We start from the raw sequence: 22286 nt of genomic DNA, 5'->3' as shown, positions 1-22286 counted from the left end.
TCAGTCTATTTTGACGGATCGATTTATTAGTTGTTTGCATTATGAGCTGAAGATCAAGTATTAGACACTATGGCCCTCATTTATCAACCTAACGTAGAAACCAGCGCAGATATGAGCACAGAAATCCTCGTATCACACCAATCAGAGCGTAAGAATGGTCGTGCATTGATAAATGCAGCGGCTGGAAACGATTGTAATTTAAATATCACACCCCAATATATTCTGGGTTTTGAGGCCTCGCCCCTACAATTTACGACATGGCGAGACGTAATCCGGATGAGAAGCGGCACTTCTCAGAGGTGGAGACTGAAACCCTGATATCTCAGGTTCACTATTTGGCAGCCTGAGAACTGGGATTAAGGCTGAAGAAAGAATGTGGAATGGAAAGAGATCACTGATGCAGTCAACAGTGTTGCCGTGGTAAATCAGACTCCAGCTGAAGTTTATTTAATTTATACATCCTTGACATATGTATACTATAGTCCTAATAGTAATATACAGGCTTATATTGCAATCTCTTAGGCCTACATGGTTTACCTATATTTAAATAAACACACAGTAGCTGAGTTTATGCAGTGTCTTTTATTTTACTCGTGCTTTTTTCATCGTTCACTTGTGGCCATTAACGACACTTTAAAAGAGAAATGAAAACCTGAAGAATAAATAAAAATGTTGTGCATCATCATGTTTCCTGTATTGAGTATCATTGCCAAACATAACACTATACCTGTTAAACTCATGGTATGCTGCACCGTAAGTCCACACTGACTTGCGTACACGAGTTCAGACCAGACGTGAGATTTTATCGCAGCCTACGCTCACATTCAAATTGATAAATGCCTTGCTTTACGTAGGAATCGGCGTACGCCCGTCCTACGCCTGTTTTTGGTCGTACGCACGTTTCATAAATGAGGGCCTAAGAGTTTATTTGATATATTTACCACTACACTTCCACAGCATGTCAGTAGACTTTATGAATGACAACACACAGCAAAGGAAGGAATAATTCAAAAAAGATGACAAAAAGGAGACAAAAGGTGACGAGAAGAGAAAAAGACACAGTGAACACCAAAGGAGAGACGGAATGTTTATCCGGACAGTGGACATGGACGGACAGAGGTGGAGGACAGGGACCCACTCAGAGAAATCAGCTGTCATCAAAGCTGTCATCTATCTATGTTTGTCTGAGTGAAGAGCGGACACTGTCCCATGCCAACAGGTCAAGGTCTTTGTGTACATGTGCTGATGAGCATTAGTCCAGTATGTCCATCCATCATCCCGTCCTAGACCGACAGACTACAGAGCACCCAGGGTTAGTGAATAACATCTGACGCTCAGACTCTGTTTGGTGGACTCAGTATGATGAGTGTGTACATTTTTAGCATGTGTGTCTCCAGTGGGACCTGAGGCCAGTAACTCAGAGCTCGATGACGTCCACACTCTGCAATCACAGACAAAATGCAACTGTCAAAGTGAGCCTGACTGTAAGACATATATGTCCACGTCCAGGTTTATTTAGACCATCTGGTCAAAGCACAGATTGCAGGATTACAGGGCAGACACATGCTGTTTCTAAAAGCTAGAATCCACAGCATAGTATCATATTTTGCCCATCATGTCATCGTCCAAGCATCTGTAGTAACATCTTGTGATTACCTACAGCCCAGGCTGAGCAAGAATGGAAAAATGACACCTGCTTCATAGAAATACTGTATATTGTTCTAGTAAAAAGCATGACATGTGGCCATGGGCCAGGATCAGATCTGGGCTCGTCTTTATCAAGCCAGGATTCCTTCCAGACTAAGAATACCGCACTTCAGACATTCATATGAAGCATCCTCCACTGACTGACACTGGTCATTCACAGTACAACATGCAGACCCTCAGCAGAAATGAGGAACTGATTGAACAAGCTTATACAAGTTGTGGATTTTGAGCTCAACTTTATGAGTTTTTGAAAGTTAAACTTGCATTTATTCATTAGGTCGACTATTTTAATTTTTTGTCAGATATGTATGTGTTGATTGAACTTGAGTATGTAAGTTAAGTTAGAGAGAGACAGAGACACAGAGAGAGAGAGAGAGAGAGAGACAGAGAGAGAGACAGAGAGAGAGAGAGAGAACGAGACAGAGAGAGAGAGAGAGAGAGAGAGACACACACACAGAGAGAGAGAGAGAGACAGAGAGAGAGACAGAGACAGAGAGAGACAGAGACAGAGAGAGAGAGACAGAGAGAGAGACAGAGAGAGAGAGAGACAGAGACAGAGAGAGAGAGACAGAGAGAGACAGAGAGAAAGAGACAGAGACGGAGAGAGACAGAGAGAGAGAGAGAGAGAGAGAGAGAGAGAGAGAGAGAGAGAGAGAGAACGAGACAGAGAGAGAGAGAGAGAGAGAGAGACAGACAGAGAGACAGAGAGAGAGAGACAGAGCGAGAGAGACAGAGAGAAAGAGACAGAGAGAGAGAGAGAGGCAGAGAGAGAGAGAGTTGTGGTTGTGAAGAAGCTTGTTGTCATTAAAGATTCAGCCCTCTCCTGGCAGCTCCTAACAGAGCTCTCCTATTGGCAGAGATAGGAGTAATTTCCAGCTTAAGAGAGTTGATAAACTGCATTTACTCCTAGTCCTAAAAGTAGGACCAAATATGTGGTACTCTTGAGATCTCTACTCTGAGACTAGTTATTCAATCTGGGCCCAGAAGTAGGAGCCCAAACCAGCTGTGACTGCAGACTGAATACCAAACAGTTTGCATTGCAGGCACAACCACAAGAATGTATGAAGAAATAAAGTTCCTTTTGTAACACAGTTGGGATGTGGCTGCCTAATGGCTCCTTGGCTGCTTTGTCACCGTGCTTCCTGCTGACATCGGTGTTTCAGCAGCAACAGGTGACATGGTTCTTTGAGGTCTGATAGGACACTCATCAATAACCATTACACTAGATGGCCAACCTGGCACACACAGACCTGCTTCTCTCTATCTGGCTTCCACCTCTCTCCACCTCTGTCCCTTACCTCTGTTGACCTTATCCATGCCTTTATTACTTTAAACCTGCCTCACCATTAATACAGTATGTAGGGACTTCAGAGCTCAAACACACTGCTACTAATTTAAGGACTTCAATGACTTTCAATGTCTTGTTTGTTATGATGCAAGGACTCAAAGATTTTTACGGTTATGTCATAAGCCTCATCTTGTAAAGCAGTCATTTCTTTTCAAACTGCTGCTCTGGCCACGTTCTGAGCCAAACTGATGATTTCCCATTTGATTAACAAGAAGAAACCGTATTTCATTTCAGAAAATACCTCCTTATATTTTTCTAAATCCACAAATTCTGCGACAGTGAGGCCTCTGGGAACCCTGGTAAATAATGTAGGAGTTGACCTTTGAGTTTCATATAACACAGGATGATGAACTTGGTTCATTTCATACCCTGAATACAGTTTAAGTTGGCTTCACACAGGGTTAGTATTATCATCCAGTGTGAACAGAGCTGTTCTCCGTCTGCCTCTGTGTCTGTCTATCTCTACAAGTGGAGGGATCAATTTAAAGCTCGGGGAGTCAGGAAGTCTAGAAAAGCAGTAGGAGTGACATCTATACCTCAGCCATCCTCACCTCCTGTGGATGGCTGCTGGACATTTGATTCCAACTCACTGCCCTGTTAGAATATCTCAGTGACATGGCATATCAGGTGTCAGAGTCACACAAGCTGCAAACATGAACTTATTATAGTTTTAGATGCCCGGCAACAAGTGGGCCGGCCTATTACACAGCCTAGAGGGGCAAGGTAAACTCTGGGGTATTCCCTGGGGGGTTAGCATGCTGGACCTGACAAACAACAAGGGGGGGGGGGTCAAAGCATCCAGACCTGCAGCTATTGTATTTTGATTATAGATTGCTGTTTAAGTCATTTTTCAAGGAAAGAATTCCACAAATGTGCTGTTTTTCTTTGTTTTACTGTATGCTAGTAAACTAAATAACTGTTGTTTCGACAAAGCAACTTGTGATGGGACAAGGACATTGACCAAAAATGTATTCATTATTCAACAGATTCAACACATGAATTGATAATATCAATAATCCCTATTGGGATTGTCTGACAGTTGACAGTATAGCTGTATCACTTTTTTCCAGCTTTTAATCAAAGCTATATGATTTTTTCACTGAGGTAAATATTCACACACATGACTCCATGTTTTCACAGCTGTATCATTTCATTTTATACCCATTCTCCCCAAATTCACCCTGACACATTTGGTATACACAGATTGAACTTTTTCTTTTCTAATAATGATTCAGATACCAGTGCTCTCTTTCTCCCAAATGTTAAATCTATATACCAGCCTGTGTGCAGCAGGTGTAATGGACAGCAGTTGACAAAGAAACCTGATGCGCCTAATAAGAATGTATTTGCCTGCACAGCAAATATAAAATGTAATGAGTTGTGGGGTTTAAGATGTTAAAAGTCATCAAATTGTGTTAAGCAGGGATGGAGAATATTCTCCTTTGTAAATAATAAAAAAGTCTTGATTTTATTTTGAGTCAGTTGGGTCTATAATACTGTAACTGTCAGAAGGAACCACTCTCAGATGCAAAGGCCTAATTAATGAGAGACTGCAGAGTGCCAGACAAAAGGAACTTGTGACTGCTGCAGTCATCAGGATGCATGTCTGGAATGGTAAGAATAGTAAGAGCTTCTCCTCAGTCCACTGAGAGGGACAGGCCCAAATGACTGCTGCCACTGTTTTAAATCTCAGGGTTAGAGAATATTACCAAGCAAGGACATTTATACATTTCCCCTGTAATTCAGGATTAAACCAATAAGGCACTACCATCGTAAATATTAAACAATTTATAAATATTCTTCCTCCTCATGGCAGAACTGTGAGATAAAGTCAGGCTTAGACTTCTCTTTATTGATCCTTTAGGGATGACTCCCGCAAGGAAATTAGATTTCAGCAGCAGATTTCAGCAGCTTACAGAACACTCTTTAAATAAAGAGGTATAGAAAATACAGTATAGAAAAAATACAGTATAAGAATAACAATAACAAACTTTTAGCTAAATATTTTTTACAAAAAGTAAACAAACAGTAAACAACAATAAACTACAGATAAATAAAGATAAATATATAGATATGTAGGACTGTGTATGGTACTGTGTTATTATACAGTTAATAAATAAATGACATTTAGCATAAATTAGCAGTTAAGAGCAGTTAGAGTGTCCAGGTATGTATGTGAGTAGATTATTCATTTATTGCACAGTGAATGAGTGAGTGGCTACCACTCCTTCCCTCCTTCCTTCAGCTGCGTGCGTGTGTGTGTGTGTGTGTGTTTGTGTGTGTGCATGTGCGCGCGTGTGCAGGCGTGTGTGTGCTACATGTGTGTGTGCGCGCGTGTGTGTGTGCGTGCGTGCATGTTTGTGTGTGTGTGTGTGTGTGTGTGTGTGTGTGTCACTAACTGTGGTCCTGGAGACACCTGTAACTACCACAGAGGATTGAGTACTTTGGTGTTTATACGTCTGTATGTTTGTAGCCTGACTGCATCTTGTACTGTTGGGACTCTATCACTGTGGAAAAATCTGTCGACAGACAGAAGACAGACAGACAGACAGACAGACAGACAGAGAGACAGACAGACAGACAGGCAGGCAGGCAGGCAGGCAGACAGACAGACAGACAGACATCTCAAAAGAGATGGAAGCAGATCATTTTAGATGTTAGCTTTAACAAGTATCCTTCCATTTTCTAGACAAAGTAAAGAGTCTTGTGTCTCACTTAGTGGCCAATAATAATAATAATAATTAATAATAAAAGGTACTCAAAGACACTTTGCATGGTAATAAAACCATGACAGGTATTAGCTTATTGCAGATATATCACAATCTGTGTATATGATGACAGATAAGTAACAAGAAATGTTGCAGGAAAGAAAGCTGGGTTTGAGGTCATGTAGAAATTACATGTCTCCATTACATAGTTTGTCCACCACAGAGCTCTGACAAGTAGGGTCTTCCACTGTAAAAGAGATGTGGCATGTCATGCTAGCGGCTACACTAACCTGTGCAGTTGCGTAGCTTTCAGCTACAATGTTCCAGTCATTATACTGACACATACACAATCAGGCTGGTGCTGAGCCATCTACATATACTTTGTAGTGTGTGTTTGTGAATTCTTGGTTATATTTAATAAATATCCAAAGTATTATATTATACTTGTTGTTTATGGCATTTTGAATCTGTATACTCATAACTCTTTAAAAAATCAGGAGACCATGACAACTGTGGTTCCTCTAGTCTTGCTACTCTGTCGCTGCATGACAACTAGAGCGCAGCTTAACCAATGACATTACAGAATGGCTCTGCAGCCAATCAGGAGAAGTCTCCACAGAGGCCTGGCTTCCGGCTGAAATGTGTCCGAGGCTGGTGTGACTGAATGGTTAAATGTTTAAACACACACACACACACACACACACACACACACACACACGGATGTTTCACACACATCATTATTTGTGCAAGAAAGCAGCGGCGGAACAGCTGCATGACACTGAGTAGAGATGAACTCACTCTACCTTTTCTCTCCTGATTCCTGAGTAGAGTAACACAAAACTTCTCAACTACAAGCTATGATGTTCATACACCAACATTCTCCACACTGGAACGTCTATGATTGTGTTTTCAACGGTCAGTAGTCAAACACTTGAGAGATGTTAAACCAATACCTAACTTCTATTTTAAACTGGATTTGATCTTGATGAACTTGGTCCTTTCTTTGTCTTGGTTGTACCTCCATGACGCGTTTGAGATGTCGTGATAGTAGTCAACGCTTTTAGTTCCATTTACTTTCTTTTTAATAAGTTACAAGGTAGATGGATAAAGAAGGTTAAATGTTTACATTACGTTATTCTATTTTTGGGTTAATAAATGATTGGTTTAAACTGGTGAAACCTCTGTTATAATCTCTGCTTGTCTCTGATTCTCACATGGGAACTGGAAACAATGAAGCTCATCTGCGATTTTAGGATAGCAGAGTTGTATTCTGATCTACAGACTATATCCCTAATACAACGACAATTAGACAATGATGTTAGACCTGTTTAAAGTGAACTTGGCCTGATTTGGTCCTGTAAGTAGGTGAGGTCTGCAGCTACAGTCTGTGGAATAAAAACCTGGACAAGGTCAAAGTGGCTTTTTGTTGCTTGATCTCATGTAAGACATATTCTGGGATCAGCTGCTTAAATCAAGAGAAATCAAATGATGCTCTATGCAGGAAATAATGAAAAAATGTACTCACTACCAACACAGATACATCCCACTCAATGTTCACAAAAGTCTGGAATAATCTAGTGACTAAACACTGCACAGCTGACAGTCCACTTCATATCTAATGCTTCAGAGTAGCAGTGGGGCGTCCTGGTAGCCCAATGCTGAAAGCTCATTCCACATATATATATCCAATCTGTCCAACACACCACACAGAGCAGGCCTACCTGAGTCCTGGGAGTTGAGCACCTCCAGGGCGTGCATCATGGCACTGGCAAACACGTTGGCGTCCTCCTTGCTGCCGAAGTTCAGGCCATAGACCTGCCGGGCGTCCCGCCACTGGTGGAAGGTCTGCGTGGCCTGGTTGTACTTCAGCCCCTTGGGAATGGCACAGTTTATCACCACCTGGAGAGGTCCATGATGAGCGGGTGGGGAAAGGGAAACGAGGAAAGAGGAAACATCTTTTAGAAATGACTAATGAGGTAGCATTTTTAAAGTAACCCAATCAGAAACTGTTCAAATCACAGCTTGATTTACGGAGCTACTAAGAATATTGCGATGTTTCTGACGTGTCAAGAGCTTATACTGACAGGAAATAGCCTTGTGGAAAGGAAAGCTTGAATGGGGCAGCATGTTTTAAGGCCGACCTGAGATTTATGGCTCTTTCTGTCAGTCATGACGCTCGCTCTGTCCACCTGCCGCTGCGCTCAGGAGCTCACAACACACCCACATACTGGAAAAGCCCAAACTCATTAAACACAAAGTGACAATACTGGGGCTCTGCAGCCATTATGTTCTAAAAGCTCCTTTTTACAGTACCTGCTCGTAAAGAGACTTTATGATCTCCTCACTCTGTGTTTACGGTGCCTAACCTCAGGGATGTTCAGTGTCCTGGGCACACGGCCAAGTCAAGAGTTATTGAGAACCTTAAGGACTGGGACTCCCTCTACTTTTGCAGCCTCCATGCACACAGCGTGAAGGGTCTTTATCTGCATCATAATGGTGGAAAATCACTTTCATCTGATTCAGCTGAAACACAATTGTGTAATGTGGTTTAATCCCTGTGTCATCTCATGTCCAAACTAATAAGAGACTGAATCCAAACCATTCTCCTACAGGGACGCTTGTCTTTGAGGAACCTCACAGTGACACAGAGAGGAAACTGTTCTGAGACCTTCCTTCATAAAGCCATATGTTCTCCTGAGCACCATAACACGTGGGACCCCTTAGCTGAAAGAGAGACAGAGCAGGGACCTCCTACTACATATATTGTATAAAATGAAGTTGCATATTAAACTGGGCGTAGGGCGGCATAAAGCCTTTATACATACCTTTTTTCATAGAATACTTAGCTATTCAAATAGCCTAATAATTGTAGGCATGATTTTATAAATCATTTTTTAATGTTAAACATACATGGCATCTGTGGATGGCCTTAGTGACTACCTTGACTATAAGCTAGTAAGCAGTGGGGATTTATATTCACAAATAGTATCCTAGATTAATGTTAAGACTTTTAAAATTTTGAAAAAAACTTTCAAAAGTTAATAATTTGGAGCACCCCTGCATTGACTCTGAAGACCCCCTAGGGGTCCCGGACCCCCTGTTGAAGAACCCTGCCCTAGTTTACTGAACAAGGTGTAGTGCTGCCATGATATAACCTGTGGTTATTCTAATGTTTGTTCCTCACATACAGTAAGCCTTCTTCTGTTGTTGACGGACTGAGCATTACAACAAGCAGCCAGTAAAAAGAGATGGAGGAGGTCCAGATGCTTATTGTCGCTGGCCACACAAACTGAGAATCAGCCTGAACCCGCTAACACAGACGTCCCAATGCTGTTTTATTATGTGGTAAGGTCACAGCAGGGTGACAAACAGTCCAGCGTCAGAGTCTCTTTTATGATCACATTCTCCCTGTTTTCTCATCTGCTCCCATTTTGATTTACTCTTAACACTTCCTCCATATGTATTTCTAATGTCAATGATACAATTGTTGCTCTAAGCTGCTCTTTGTAACAGAAAAACTGTTCTCACTGATGAAATAATTCCACTCAGTTCCACTTTGTCAGCGACGCTCACATACTGTGAAACATCGACAGGAAGTGTTGAGTTTCATTCACAGTAGCTAAACATCGATCAAACACACCCACACACACACACACACACTACACTACACAGTTCTTTAGCTGACTGACAGAATATCACTTTGAAGGCATTACATGCTTTTGCAATTGTGATTCTGAAAACCCAACACCACAGAAAATGTTACAGAAAATAGAGATTTCATCAGTTATTCAACCTTGACTTCCACTGTAAATAAAGTGTTAGATCAGACCAACTGACTCCAGGCATTGACTAAAGAAGGGTTCCAACCACCTGGTGATCCTGGATCTTGCGTCCCACTACGCGGAAGGCGTTATTGCCCGTATGGTGGTAGATGTGGACCCTGCTGAAGCCCGTGGACCCTCCAGCTGGGACCCACTTCTTATTGGCGTCGTCGTACACCATGACAGCGGCTCGCGCCTGGCAGATACTCTGTTCACTGCAGAGACACAAAGACAGGAAATCACGGTACAATCATGCATTTCAGCTGCTGATAACTCCCCAAAAACACGGTGTACGATGGTTTACTGATGCCGACTGGAGGGAGATAGACAACCATCCTAAAGATGATGTTCTGAGCTGTGATACCATGGTGATCAGTCAGGCCATGTGACTACTGCTGTCATTAAAAACTCCTTTCACAAAAAAGACAAAATGAATGCTCATTTACTATCTGTTGCTAAATATTTCATCTTCTCCTACTACTGCACAGGCTGCCACATTAATGCCAAATAATACCTTTATTTTGAAAACCATGGTGGCTTCATTACTCCTTTCACTTTTCAAACTAAGTTTGTGATATTACATGTTTTGTCCTGAAACTGTCACTGTATCCGAGTGTGCTATCAGTGAGCTTATCGGTAACATAACATTACATTTCTAATAAGTCATCACAACACAATCTCAACATTGGGCCATCAGTGCTGTGAAGAGTTCTTTAAAGAGTTAGGAAACAGTACTTTCCTCTACGACATCTTAATATTAATAATAATCCAGTTTATGGTTCCCTTAAACACACAGAAGAGTGAAGGAGGACAGGTGATGAAGACAGAGACAAAAGGGGGACATGGAGACACAGACAGAAGGAGACATGAAGACAGAGACAGAAGAAGACATGTAGACACAGACAGAAGGAGACATGAAGACAAGACAGAAGAAGACATGTAAACACAGACAGAAGGAAACATGAAGACAGAAACAGAACGGGGCATGAAGACAGAAGGGGACATGTAGATACAGACAGAAGGAGACATGAAGACAGAGACAGAACGGGGCATGAAGACAGAGACAGACGGAGACATGTAGACACAGACAGAAGGAGACATGAAGACAGAGACAGAAGAAGACATGTAGACACAGACAGAAGAAGACATGTAAACACAGACAGAAGGAAACATGAAGACAGAGACAGAACGGGGCATGAAGACAGAAGGGGACATGTAGATACAGACAGAAGGAGACATGAAGACAGAGACAGAACGGGGCATGAAGACAGAGACAGAAGGGGACATGTAGATACAGACAGAAGGAGACATGAAGACAGAGACAGAACGGGGCATGAAGACAGAGACAGAAGGAGACATGTAGACACAGACAGAAGGAGACATGAAGACAGAGACAGAATGGGGCATGAAGACAGAGACAGAAGAAGACATGTAGACACAGACAGAAGGAGACATGAAGACAGAGACAGAACGGGGCATGAAGACAGAAGCAGACATGTAGACACAGACAGAAGGAGACATGAAGACAGAGACAGAAGGGGACATGAAGACAGACAGAAAGAGACATGAAGACAGAGACAGGTCCTTCAGACTGCAGTTACAGCCCACCAGCACCAGGGGGAGCTGACATCAGATCCATTCAGACCATTTCCGCCCTGAGAACCAAACTAATGAATGTGTGTTTATTATCTGTCACTAAGTAACAAGCTCACAGAGAGTTCAGTGAGTGACATGTGACTGATAGCTGGACACCTAGCAGCATATTTAGTATCACAGTTGCACTCTCACAAGGCCAATTCAAATCAGCAACAGAGGCTGAGATATCATTTCCCATGATGCCTTCAACATTATTTTGTTAGACCATCACTGTCTGGTAAATAAAGGTAATTTTCTCAGAAAATCTTGTCCAGAGACAAACAATATAGAACTTTATCACAGATGGGTAGTACTCCTCCTGACAAGTAACTACTAATACCAGAGATCGACAGAGGGGAAAGCATTACAGTGATATGAATTTCTGTATGTCACAATCTGAATACAAGTAGAGAAAGTGACAGACCCAGGACAATAAGATCCGATCACTCAGACCACATACGGAGGTGGTCTGGACCGCATTAAGGACCGCCTACATAACTGTGAGCAGAACTACGGACTCATTCACTGGCTTTGTCCACGTCTGTGCTATAGGCAGCTCTGTGAATCTTGGCTGTCTTTGTATTTTAAAACAGTACTATTTGAAAGTAGTTCTCACGCCACAGAAAGTGAGAGAATGGTGCGTTTTGGTTGGCTGCCTGGAAAAGGCGGCTGAGTCAGCCCGGGGGACCGCTGGGAGTCAATAACTCATAAAATGTACCTGAATTCACCAATATGTAGGACATTACTGCAGACATTCAATTCTTGCAACTTCTGCTGTTGCTATTCAGAAGCTGGCGAGTGAAACAGTTTCACGTCCCATAACTTCTTCACAATAAAAGCAAATTAAAAGCAAAATCAGGAAATTTAAGGTCTTCATCAGCAGTAAAGTAACACTATAAGTGAACATGAAATAAAATAAAGCAGATATAGAAACTAAACTTCAAACCACAGACATTTTATTTGCATACAGAGCAAGAAAATGAGATCCGATCACAAGTGTTAACTCAGGACGCATGTGGACACACATTCTGCTGCCAGGGCCTTTTAAAAAGGATCTGTTCCAGGCAAGGTTATAATCGTTAACCAAAACGAACGAAATAACAAAAACTAGGGGGGAAAAAACATTGTCGTTAACTGAAATAAAAATAAAAACGAGGCATTACAAAAAAACGATAACTAAACTAAAACTGTAACGTCTGTTTGCAAAACTAACTGAAATAAAATAAAATTATCGAGTAAATGTATGCAAATAACGTTATATCTCTCCGACCGTGACATTTCCCGTAGACGTATAGTTTCCGACTGGGAACCCAGAAATTCCGACTTTCCACGTCAAATTGAACACAACATGTCCGTGCCCCTCGCCTGGCATCATAGCGGTACCGAAAGTCGGAAGAAAGCAGTCCTATTTGATTATGACTATGTCAGATAAAGTGCCTTGCAGTGGAAGGTGGTAAAACATGTACAATTTAATACGGGGAAAAATCTCACGAATTTGAAAGTACATTTGAGAAGCGCACACAAGCTAGGAGGCTAACCTGGCTTACCTTAACAAGGTAAAGGAGAACGCAAAGCCTCCCTCCCCCGAAACAGAAGCTAACCCCGGTAACGTTACAGGGCATGGATGTATGGGTACAGGGCATGGATGTATAGGTACAGGGCATGGATGTATGGATACAGGGCACGGATGTATGGGTACAGGGCATGGATGTATGGGTACAGGGCATGGATGTATGGATACAGGGCACGGATGTATAGGTACAGGGCATGGATGTATGGGTACAGGGCATGGATGTATGGGTACAGGGCATGGATGTATGGGTACAGGGCATGGATGTATGGGTACAGGGTATGGATGTATGGGTTCAGGGTATGGATGTATGGGTACAGGGTATGGATGTATGGGTACAGGGCGTGGATGTATGGGTACAGGGCGTGGATGTATGGGTACAGGGCGTGGATGTATGGGTACAGGGCATGGATGTATGGATACAGGGCGTGGATGTATGGGTACAGGGCATGGATGTATGGATACAGGGTATGGATGTATGGGTACAGGGCATGGATGTACGGGTACAGGGCCAGGCAGCATGACCGAGACAACAGCAGAATAGAGAACACTGTAGGAGGGCTTTCACCGGCAACCCGATAGCTGCTGGTTGTAAATATGCAGGAACACCAAAAGCGGGAGGAAACGTAGGTTAATATGTGGATTATTCTGGGATGTCTACACAACTGTGTGAGTCGATTGACTTCAAAAAGTTTGCCACTTTACTCGAACCAAAGTTGAAAACACCTGTTGATGTCTTCTTTAGTCTATTTAGGTTTTTTCCTGGAACACGTCACTTACACATTTTGCTCTTACTGCGGCGTCTTGTGTAGACTGTTTACATATTTATGACCTCATGTAGGCTGCATGTTATGTATTGGTGCTATTGTTGAATACATTGTGAATACATATTTCTAAAATTGTATGATGTTTTTGTTGAGTTATTATTACTTAATACTTTTTCTGACCTTTTTGAATCCCCCAACAAATAACCCATATTACAAAAAAGACTAAATCTAAGACTAAAACTAATAAAAACTAAACTAAAACTAAGCATTTTCAAAAAATAAAAACTATAAACTAAACTAGCAAACCCACTTTAAAAACTAATTAAAACTAAACTGAATTTGAAAACAAAAAGTCAGAACGAAATAAAAATAAAAACTAATGAAAAATGCAAAACTGTAGTAACCTTAGTTCCAGGGCATGAAAATGGAGACAAGGAAACACCGAATGAGGCTCTTACACGTGCACACACTGCTACTGAACATGCACTCCAGGTTTGAAATAACTTTCTGTTACAAGACTGAATCTTCTTGAAACAGCTCTGTAACATGTCTCCTGTGTGCCCTCTACACAGTCAAGGACACACCACACACCAGGACCACAGTTAGTGACACACACACACACACACACACACACACACACACACACACACACACACACACACACACACACTCCTCTGCTAATGTGCTTCATAATGACAACAGAAGCTGAAGTGTGGTAGCACTCTGCAGCAGCTGTTGAACTCATATTACCATTTGTTGTTTTCTCCCATGATGCATTAACACCTCAGCAGATATGGAAGTGGCTAACTGTGAGCAGAAACTAACTGGAGAGGAGAAAAGAAATCAATCATGAGAATTCATTCACAACCTTTTACAGAACCTGCAGGCAAATGATTAACCCTTACATCTTTAAATGACACAGAGCAGCAGCTACAGTGGTTCCATGACTGGATGAAGTACAGGGTAAAGTCACCCACATTCATAATAGAGATTTTGAGCAGACACACATCTTTATGCTATAAACGTGTGGTATATATAGAGTTAGTTTGATGCATGCTGACATTTAAAAAAAAAAGGTGATTTCTGATTCACAAGCGGCCTGCACATTCAGACTTACACAGCCGCTGGGAACCGGCTCAAAGCTGCAGTATTCCGCCGCTGATTTTTCATGTGTCCGTAGAGTTGGTGGGACTACTTCTTGACCAGGTGCAGTGACTTCCTGGAGCTACTGGCTGCAGACACACTGATGTGTGTGTGAGCCAAGGATTTCCACTGAATGCAGAACGTCTGCAACGACCGGCTACAGCCATGACTGACAGCTGTAGTCACAAGGACCCACGAGATCTCGTGAATTCGCGTAGAATAGAACCACAAAACCAACAACAGTTTGTTTCCATCCAGAGGAGTAGAGGGGAAACAACTCTGTGCTGTGTTTTCAAGGTGTAGTGCAGGGAAATATGAACCGCCGTGAGCACGGTGTATTGTATTTTGAAAATTAACCGGATGTTTATTTTGTTTCTGTGCTCGACTTCCTGTCCCGCACTATCTGCCGTGTGCTGAATTGCTGCGGCGCTCTCCGGCGTCCAGCAAAAACAGAAGCTCTACGTATCTGCTCCGGAAGGCTGGATCACCGGAGCTGGGACAGAGTCAGAACGCAGCCGTTCTGCAGTCAGTGGAAATACACACATTGACTTTAATGGAAACCTAATGACTCCGTTGACGTTCAGGAGCCGTTCCGCATCCAGTGGAAATTGGGGGTAAGGACCAATGTCTTAACAACAATGTCTGGTTTGGGCCTGCACTGCTCTCATGATTACATGCAGCCAATCAAAGATGGCCCTTTAAACACTGAAGAATAATGATTGTATTGCTGCATGTTTTGTTGACTGTGGTCACTTTGGTCAGATGGAATGTCAGCGTATTCTCATACCATGGAATAAATGCAGGACCACTGCAGAGACCACAGCCTCTGCCTGCAATGGTTTCAGTCACAAATCTCTACACAGTGTGCCTCCCACACACACACACACACACACACACACACACACACACACACACTGCATGTGTGTGTGGTGGATGTACTGTGGTTTGCAGGGTGATTCAGCTGAAAGCACTGTGAGCAGAAAGCCAAAGGAATCCATCCCAAAGTGTTTGGAGAGGAAGGAAATGTGGCGACTAAAAGAAGGAAAACAACATGAGGCATAAAGAGAAAATGTGAGGAGCTCAGACACACTGCGGCTTTTCCCTGGTGGTCCCATCACTGCTGGAGAATTCCTTTGACATTTATGCTTTCTTTCCTTGAGCTACAATTATCTTTTTTTATTATTTACATTACTGGCTGCAGCATTGTTAACGGTCCTCTCTGAGATTAGTGTGCATTCTGTGATATGATGTCAGATGGGTTTCTGCTTGTTAAGAACCTGACTGGTGTGATCTAATCCTGTTGACCCTCCTCTTCTCTTCTTAACTCTTCCACTGAACACATCAGCTGTACCCCCCCCATCTCTCCACTGAGACCACACTATCAGCACGTCTGCATAAAGTGCCAGTTGTATGTTTGCATTGGGATCTCTATGTTTCTCCCAAAAGCCTTCTGTAGAGTTGTGGTCCTGCTGACAGCTACGTATGCCTCAGACATACGGTGAGTTTCTGGGCTGTGTTTGAACTTAGATTGTATAATGTCTCAATACGAGACAGAAAAAAACTATCAATATTATGCTTTCATTTTGATTTCCAAGGTGAGTAAACAGCTTGAAAGACACAGCAGAGCAATCCAGATATCCCTCTGCCTCTAGCCCAGTTACACACACACACACACACACACACACACACACACACACACACACACACACAGATATGAAGAATCTGCAGATCTGAGAATAGGAATGGGGAATAGGATATGAGATGAGAATATCTCCATTAATGTTAATGAGGCTCTGATTTAAGAACGGTTCTGATTTCAAAGTGGAACAGAACAGCTCCAGGGGCTTCACCGCCATAATGTCACATCCTGCCAGGATTGAACGTGGGGCGGGGGGTGTACAGAGAGCAACAGAGCTAGGAGTGCAGAGAGGACGAGAGCAGGATAAAGACTGGATCCCAGATGGTCCTCTGTAGACCATTGGCCTGCTACTCTCCTGTAGGTCACCTTCTTATCTGTGGCTACAAAATAAAAACTAGAGAAGCAGCAAGTCATTCCCTGACTGTACTGAGTCACTCCATCACTGCTACGGGTGGAAAGTGTGATCATTTCACTGCTAAAGGCCAAAGTTGCATAACAAGCCAAGCATCTAAAAATAGAAACTAACCAAAAAGGGCTAAGTGAAACTCACTGAGTGTTTCTGACAAAGCCAGGCAGTGAGAGAGGACTCCGGCCGAGGGTTCTGGGTTTTGGGTTAGGGTTAGTCTTCCATCTGGTCATGGTGCAGACCATGCAGCACAGCTGGCCTCTGGTATGATGATCTCATTTAATTTTAGAGCTGTGCTTATTAATGAGGAATCATAACAATGCCACCATCTAATGTGTTCTTTAATCATTGAATATGGAATCCTAATTAGCATAACTCATCATCTTTACATATAATCATCTTTGTAACCCTTCACTGCACAGGTTGTACTGAAGGGCTGAATGCTAATCAGGCTTCTGGGTTCATGTTGTCAGTCACACTATCTTCTCATGGCTGGGATTTGTTAGAGACACAGTGTAAAAATATTAGACAAAGCTTCCGGCTCTGAACAGTGAAGCCAGAGCTGAAGCTCCTTAAAGCTGCATTCTCTCTACCGTCCAGCAGGGGGAGACTCCTTAAAGCTGTATTCTCTCTGACTTGCAGCAGGGGGAGACTCCTCTGGCTAGGTTTCTATAGAAGTCTATAAGAAAATTACCCTACTTCTCTCTTGCTTTATTACCAAAGTAAACATTTTCATAATGAGTTTATGGTCTCAAACGCTAGAATCAAGTCTTCTTCAACACAGCATGATGTTCATTTAGTAAATAATGGTTACATTTATTTTAAAATAGAGGATAAAGCAGGGGATGCTTTAGGACCTGTCAGTCAGGACAGAGGCTTAGCTTGTTTTTGGCTGTGTTGAGGTACTTGTACTTTCCTTGAGTCTTTTATTTTCATGACACTTTCTACTTCTATTCTGCTTCATTTCAGAGAGAAATATTGGGGGGGGGGGGGAACATACTGTCACAACAGTAACATTTTTAAAGCAGGACTTTTACTGAGTATTTTTACAGTGTAGTATTAGTACTTTTACTTAAGTAAAGGATCTGAATACTTCTTCCACCAGTGTGTGTTTTCATCTTAAACTTTGACCCTCTCACTGTGTGTTTTCACTTCAGCAAAGTTAACTGGACTTATGTTCTGCCGTACATGCAGATGACATGCCGGTAGATCTCCGCCTGATGACTCGCTTCAGAAGCCTTAACAACACACGCATGCCACCTTAACAACACACGCCTGCCGCCTTAACAACACGTTGCCACCTTAACAACACACGCCTGGCGCCTTAACAACATGCTGCCACCTTAACAACACGCGCCTGCTGCCTTAACAACACGCGCATGCCGCCTTAACAACACGCGCCTGCTGCCTTAACAACACGCGCATGCCGCCTTAACAACACGCGCCTGCCGCCTTAACAACACGTTGCCACCTTAACAACACGCGCCTGCCGCCTTAACAACACGCGCTTGCCGCCTTAACAACACGCGCCTGCCGCCTTAACAACACGTTGCCACCTTAACAACACACGCCTGCCGCCTTAACAACACGTGCCTGCCGCTTTAACAACACTTCAATTCACATTTAAAGGGATAAATCACCATTTCACCGTTGCGTGTGCGTCGGAGTTTGTCAACAAATGTGCGTCAGCTGGGGCATGCCCAGGCAGAGACGGGGTGAGTGGACTTACCGGAGCGTCGGCATACGGCAGGCAGAGAACCTTTCTATATGTATCTCTGTCCTGTTCTTCACATCAGTGAGGCTTTCTTCTCTTGTTTCAACGTGAATACATGACGAAGTGACTGGAACTATCACCTCTCGCGCCTGGATTCTCAACGTCCCGGCTGCTGCTGCCCGGTCTTTGAGACACAGCTGTTGTCTGTTTGTTTTAATCACTACACGCGGTTCACAACACACGGTTAGTTAGCGTAGTTAACACTACACACAGTGAAATGAGAAGTTTGGGGTCCCCTGCTGGAGCTGCTACCCCCGCGACCCGACCCCGGATAAGCGGATGAAGATGGATGGATGGATGGATGGTTGTTGTGGAGAAGATTTGTCAGGTGAAGTGGAAGAGAGCGTGTCACGGAGGAGAATGGGAGCCATGAGATTAACACTGTTATAGCACGTTTTTGAAATAGTTTAATGAGCTTAAAATTGCACATTGCAACTGCTATTTTGAAAAGCTTATTTATTAATTATATATTATTATTTAAATTTAATATTTAGTGTTTAATAGGTAATTGTTAAATGTAGTACAGAGTCTGTAGTCTACCCCCCCCATCAGATGGCAACCCTACTACCACCTTAACTAACACATTTTCTGCAGGAAACCCTGGCAACATTCCCTCTTAGCGATTAGCTTAGCACAGCACAGCACAATAGCAACCCTAAACAACAGGGGTTTAGCCGCATCATCCTACCCAGCTCCACCCTCTCCTGTTACAGCAAACAGCATGGCGACGGCCGTATCGCCAAACTCCAGGCTTTAAACCAGCAGTCCAAAAACCAATGGGTGACATTACTAATGCTGCGTCCATTATTGATTTTTACAGTCTATGGTTATAGATAGGGAGGCACCACTCAAACCTTTTCTCTCCCAATACCGATTCAGTTCCTTCTGCTGATACGGAGTGTGTTGATGATGATCATGATTCAAGCAAAAAGGTTCTGGACTAAAACAATCTGTCATGTCACAGCAAACTGAACATCTTTTTTCATTTTCTAACATTTTATCGACCTAATGCAGAAAAGAACTGGCAGATTAGTAATTATTGGTTAAGCACAGAAGATATTTCTCTCCGTTTGTTGTTGTAAAAGCATTCTTTCCATTACACAGTGAACACCCCATCATGTAAAGTGAACCCCTCCTCCTACAGAATGGCTTTATAGGTCATCATATTGTTCATAGAGCAATCAACAAAACATGCAAGTTTTAGTTTCACAGCACTCTTTACAGCATTCATTTCCCAGTTATGAGGGGGATTTCATTGAACTCTCAGCAGTGTTTCTTGGCTTCTCGTAGTTTCCTGTGAAATCACAGAGACTGTAAGCATTCCAGCTGCTGCTACAACAGCACTTTGACTTCTGGCTGTGATCAGCATAGGTTCATTAGTGACGGACTCATCGCAGTGGTATTTCTTTCCTCGGACTACTTCTCTCTCACTAAATAGACTCTGCAGTTTTTGTTGGAAACCATCCGACAGTAAACTGACGCTGTGCTCTGAAAGGCCAGAGTCAGCTGTTTCCAAACTGGGGGAGGATGATAAATCCTATGCAGCTGAAACAAAACATGCAAGCAGAACCATAGAAATGTTGTGGAACCTGGAATCCAGGGGGAGTCTTGCTGGGAAAGGAAGGAGACGGAAGGACAGAAAGAGAGAGGTGTACTGGGACAGAGGGACGTTCAGGGAGAAGTGCAGCTGGATGGAAGGAAGGAGCCCACATCTCCATCCTTCCTTTCCCTCACTTTGCAACCATGTCTTCAATCTTCAGCTTCTTTTTTTCACTCAATTTATAACTTTCTGCCTCACTGACTCACCCTCCTCTAACTATTTTCTCCTCATCTGTCTCTTTCTCTCCCTCTCATTAATCAGCAATCACTTGTAGTGTGGTGCAGAGTCTGAGTGCTTCCAGCCCATATGGTTGATCAGGCCAGGAACAGACGAGAGAAGTCCCTGCTGAAGAGCTGCCTGCAGGTTCTGCCAGGGTTTGGAAACGCAGTAAATTAGGACACTGGATTCCAAAGTGGGCACAAAGGACAAGCAGAGCTTCTTAAATGGTTTCAGGTTGTTCTTCTAAAAAAATTAATAATTTCATTTCATCATTTTCAACCCCTACACAAAGTAAAAGCCGTTATTAAAGCAGTAGTCTCGCCAGAGATGGGGACTCGAGTCTGAGAATCGGACTTGAGTCACACTTAACACACTGTCGCACAAACAGTGACTTCAGACTTGACTTGCGACTCGACCCAAAAGACTTCAGATTTGACTCAGACTTGAGCTTCGAGACTCGTCAACAACCTGTTTTCATGCAGTTATTGCTTTTTAAATCTAAATTTATTCATGTATTTCTATTTTCTTTCACTGGCGCATATATATGTTGGGCAAACATATGCCGAGCTGCATGTCCCCTGCCCTTTGCTGTAATGTGCAACATAACGCATGCGCTATGCCTATGTGCGCACTCACATAAAAAAATGCATTGACGATAGCGACACCAAGTCCTCCAGGAGTTGTGCCTTTTGTCATAAGTTTTGCTTTCAATTACTTCGTAAACAGAGGCAGTAAGCGAACAGCTACATGCAAGGTGTGTGGCACCAAGATAAATGATGCTGGATCAACAACGTCGGACTTCATCAGGCATCTCCAAACACATCCAGATAGGTCAGTCACTTGCTAATGTGAAAGAGACGTTACATGTAGCATATATCGTCACAGGTAACAAGCTAACCATCGCTAAGTGTTGTGCTAATGCTGGGAACAGGCAGATTATACTTTATAAATAGTAGTTGCTGAGGCTCAGACATCCATGGGGCACAGGAGGCGGGGCGCACAGATCCATCTCCCCAGGAACAAAAGCTGTGTCGGGTGGGCAAACTCATGTGATGCGTGATTGATCCCGTGGATGATTTGTAGGCTATTAAGTGAACAAGGTGTACCCGGTCCACCAAACACTGGGCTGTCTTGACTGTCTTAATTCTGCACATATTTCTGTTGCTGTTGTCCTATTTACTATTTCATTATTTCATCCATGCATGGTGCAGCGGATCACCTGCCGTGGAGACGCTGGCCTCACTAACCTCTCCTCCTCTGAGTCGGGTCTCCCTCGCGCTGGACTCAGTTTCACTGAGCCTACTAACACTTAGAAAATAAATGTCATTACATCAGTGAGTTCAAACTGCTTATTGTGCGTAATTTGGACTGACACAGAGATGCATGTTGTTCTGTAACTGGTGCTGCCACTATTCTCTTGATTTCTACTTCGACATTTATTTGAGTGAAAGAGACGTTACATATAGCATATATCGTCACAGGTAACAAGCTAACCATTGCTAAGTGTTGTGCTAATGCTGGGAACAGGCACATTGTATATTTATAGTTGTATCCATATGATGTGACAGACTTGGGTTCATATTTCACCAGGTCTGAGGGCTAGAGGGATATGTTAAGTAGACCCCATAAATTTATCCTAAAACTGATTTTGATACTGTACTGTATGGATGGTAGCTACAGAACATGCTTTGAATTCATAAGATATAACAATACAGTGTTAGGGACAGATCAGATGGACAGAGACTTGAGACTTGACTTGAACTTGCCCCTCAAAGACTTGAGACTGAATTTGGACTTCCAAAAAATGACTTGTGAACATCTCTGAGTCTTGCATTGCCAGACCTTCCTCCATGGCACGGTTGCTGCATGTCAACCTGTATGAGTCAGAACCAGAATGAACGACCAATCAGGAGACAGGGGCTCGCAGAGTTGACACCTCTCCTAAAGAC

At 42.9% G+C, this 22286-nt stretch overlaps 1 protein-coding gene across 1 annotated transcript in view; it reads right to left on the bottom strand.

The window, feature by feature from the left end:
- The window catches only part of enah (ENAH actin regulator), a 108735-nt gene that overhangs the window by 35131 nt on the left and 51318 nt on the right, over positions 1-22286 (bottom strand). Inside the window, exons 2-3 of the mRNA XM_078274988.1 lie at positions 9634-9799; positions 7485-7662 (exon numbers count right to left, since the gene is read on the bottom strand). Of these exons, the coding sequence (XP_078131114.1) occupies positions 7485-7662; positions 9634-9799 (344 nt within the window). The remainder of the gene's footprint in view (positions 1-7484; positions 7663-9633; positions 9800-22286) is intronic.

The sequence above is a fragment of the Sander vitreus genome, chromosome 18 (genome assembly GCF_031162955.1).
Source record: "Sander vitreus isolate 19-12246 chromosome 18, sanVit1, whole genome shotgun sequence".
Lineage (NCBI taxonomy): Eukaryota > Metazoa > Chordata > Actinopteri > Perciformes > Percidae > Sander > Sander vitreus.
This window is presented reverse-complemented; position numbering and strand designations above follow the sequence as displayed.